This window comes from Trachymyrmex septentrionalis, unplaced genomic scaffold (genome assembly GCF_001594115.1).
Source record: "Trachymyrmex septentrionalis isolate Tsep2-gDNA-1 unplaced genomic scaffold, Tsep1.0 scaffold182, whole genome shotgun sequence".
NCBI classification, from domain to species: domain Eukaryota; kingdom Metazoa; phylum Arthropoda; class Insecta; order Hymenoptera; family Formicidae; genus Trachymyrmex; species Trachymyrmex septentrionalis.
The window spans coordinates 66,862-67,926 of record NW_017304990.1 but is presented as its reverse complement, the minus strand read 5'-3'; the positions used below and the strand labels follow the sequence as shown (position 1 = coordinate 67,926).

Genomic DNA, 1,065 nt, shown 5'->3' with positions numbered 1-1,065 from the left:
TATATATATATATATATATCGAGGATATCTTCATATAAAAAAATGGTGAAAATGAAATTTCACGGTCGGTGTTACATATTTTTCTAAATGACCCTGATAACAAAACGCAAAACGTAACGTCCCCCCTGAATAAACTCACTTGGCAAGTCTGGCGTATTTCTGAACGGGTTCGGGCCCCACTAGGAAGGCTGCTTCGGCCACGTCAGCGAAGCCCAGACTAGGTGTCTGCAACCGCCTGCACAGGACATGGGCGGACTTTACCAAGATGTGAACGCAGTAGGTGCAGACCGCGCCGATGAAGAAGGTGGCGAAGAGGCCGAAGGCGAGCCCGGCGTTGCGGAAGGCCATCGGCATCGCGAGTATGCCCGTGCCCAGGCTCCCCTTGAGCAGATGTATGAGCGTGTCGAGGTCCGACGTGGGATGGGCGAGTTTGCGATGCTCGAACGGGTCATAAAGGGCGGCCTCCTCGTCGGTCGGTCGCTCCACGAGCGGCAAGGTCGAGCCATTTGTGACCGTAATGGGCACGTCATTTTTCTCGCACTTGTATCTGCAAAACCGGCGGCGTTAGCATACCGCACCGTAATTGGTGGCGAACGATTTCCATGTGAATGGGACGTAAATTACACACATACACACCCACACACACACATATATATATATATATGTGTGATTAAGAGAATCAACCACTATAATTTACACTAAATTATAGTGCCGCGCCCGAACCGTCCCTTCAAAGGGTGGCTTCGAAGCTGGGCCTACCGAGAGGCGCGGAAACTCTTGGACGAAGAGTATAAGAGATACCTCGGGAAGAGTCGTCCGGCCGAGGATCGTTTACCACCATTACCATCCTCGTCACCACCGACTCCGCCGGCTAACCAACTTAAAGTAATAATACCTCCTCCGCCTCGAACACCTTCACCTCCTCAGCTACCTCCTTTCCCTCCCCTTCGTTCTCCTTCACCCGCGTTTTCGGAAGCACTTACAGAGAGAATCTTTCCCGATACTCCTCCACAATCATCCGAATCATCCCACCCAATTTCCCCCAGAAGAAGTCCATCTCCGACG

General features: G+C 51.6%; 1 protein-coding gene across 4 annotated transcripts in view; it reads right to left on the bottom strand.

Moving 5' to 3' along the window:
• LOC108746613 (proton-coupled amino acid transporter-like protein pathetic) overlaps positions 1-1,065 on the bottom strand; it is a 20,088-nt gene that overhangs the window by 1,847 nt on the left and 17,176 nt on the right. For all 4 annotated transcript variants that reach the window (XM_018483489.1, XM_018483487.1, XM_018483490.1 and 1 more), the window contains one exon: positions 140-547. In XM_018483489.1, the coding sequence (XP_018338991.1) occupies positions 140-547 (408 nt within the window). The remainder of the gene's footprint in view (positions 1-139; positions 548-1,065) is intronic.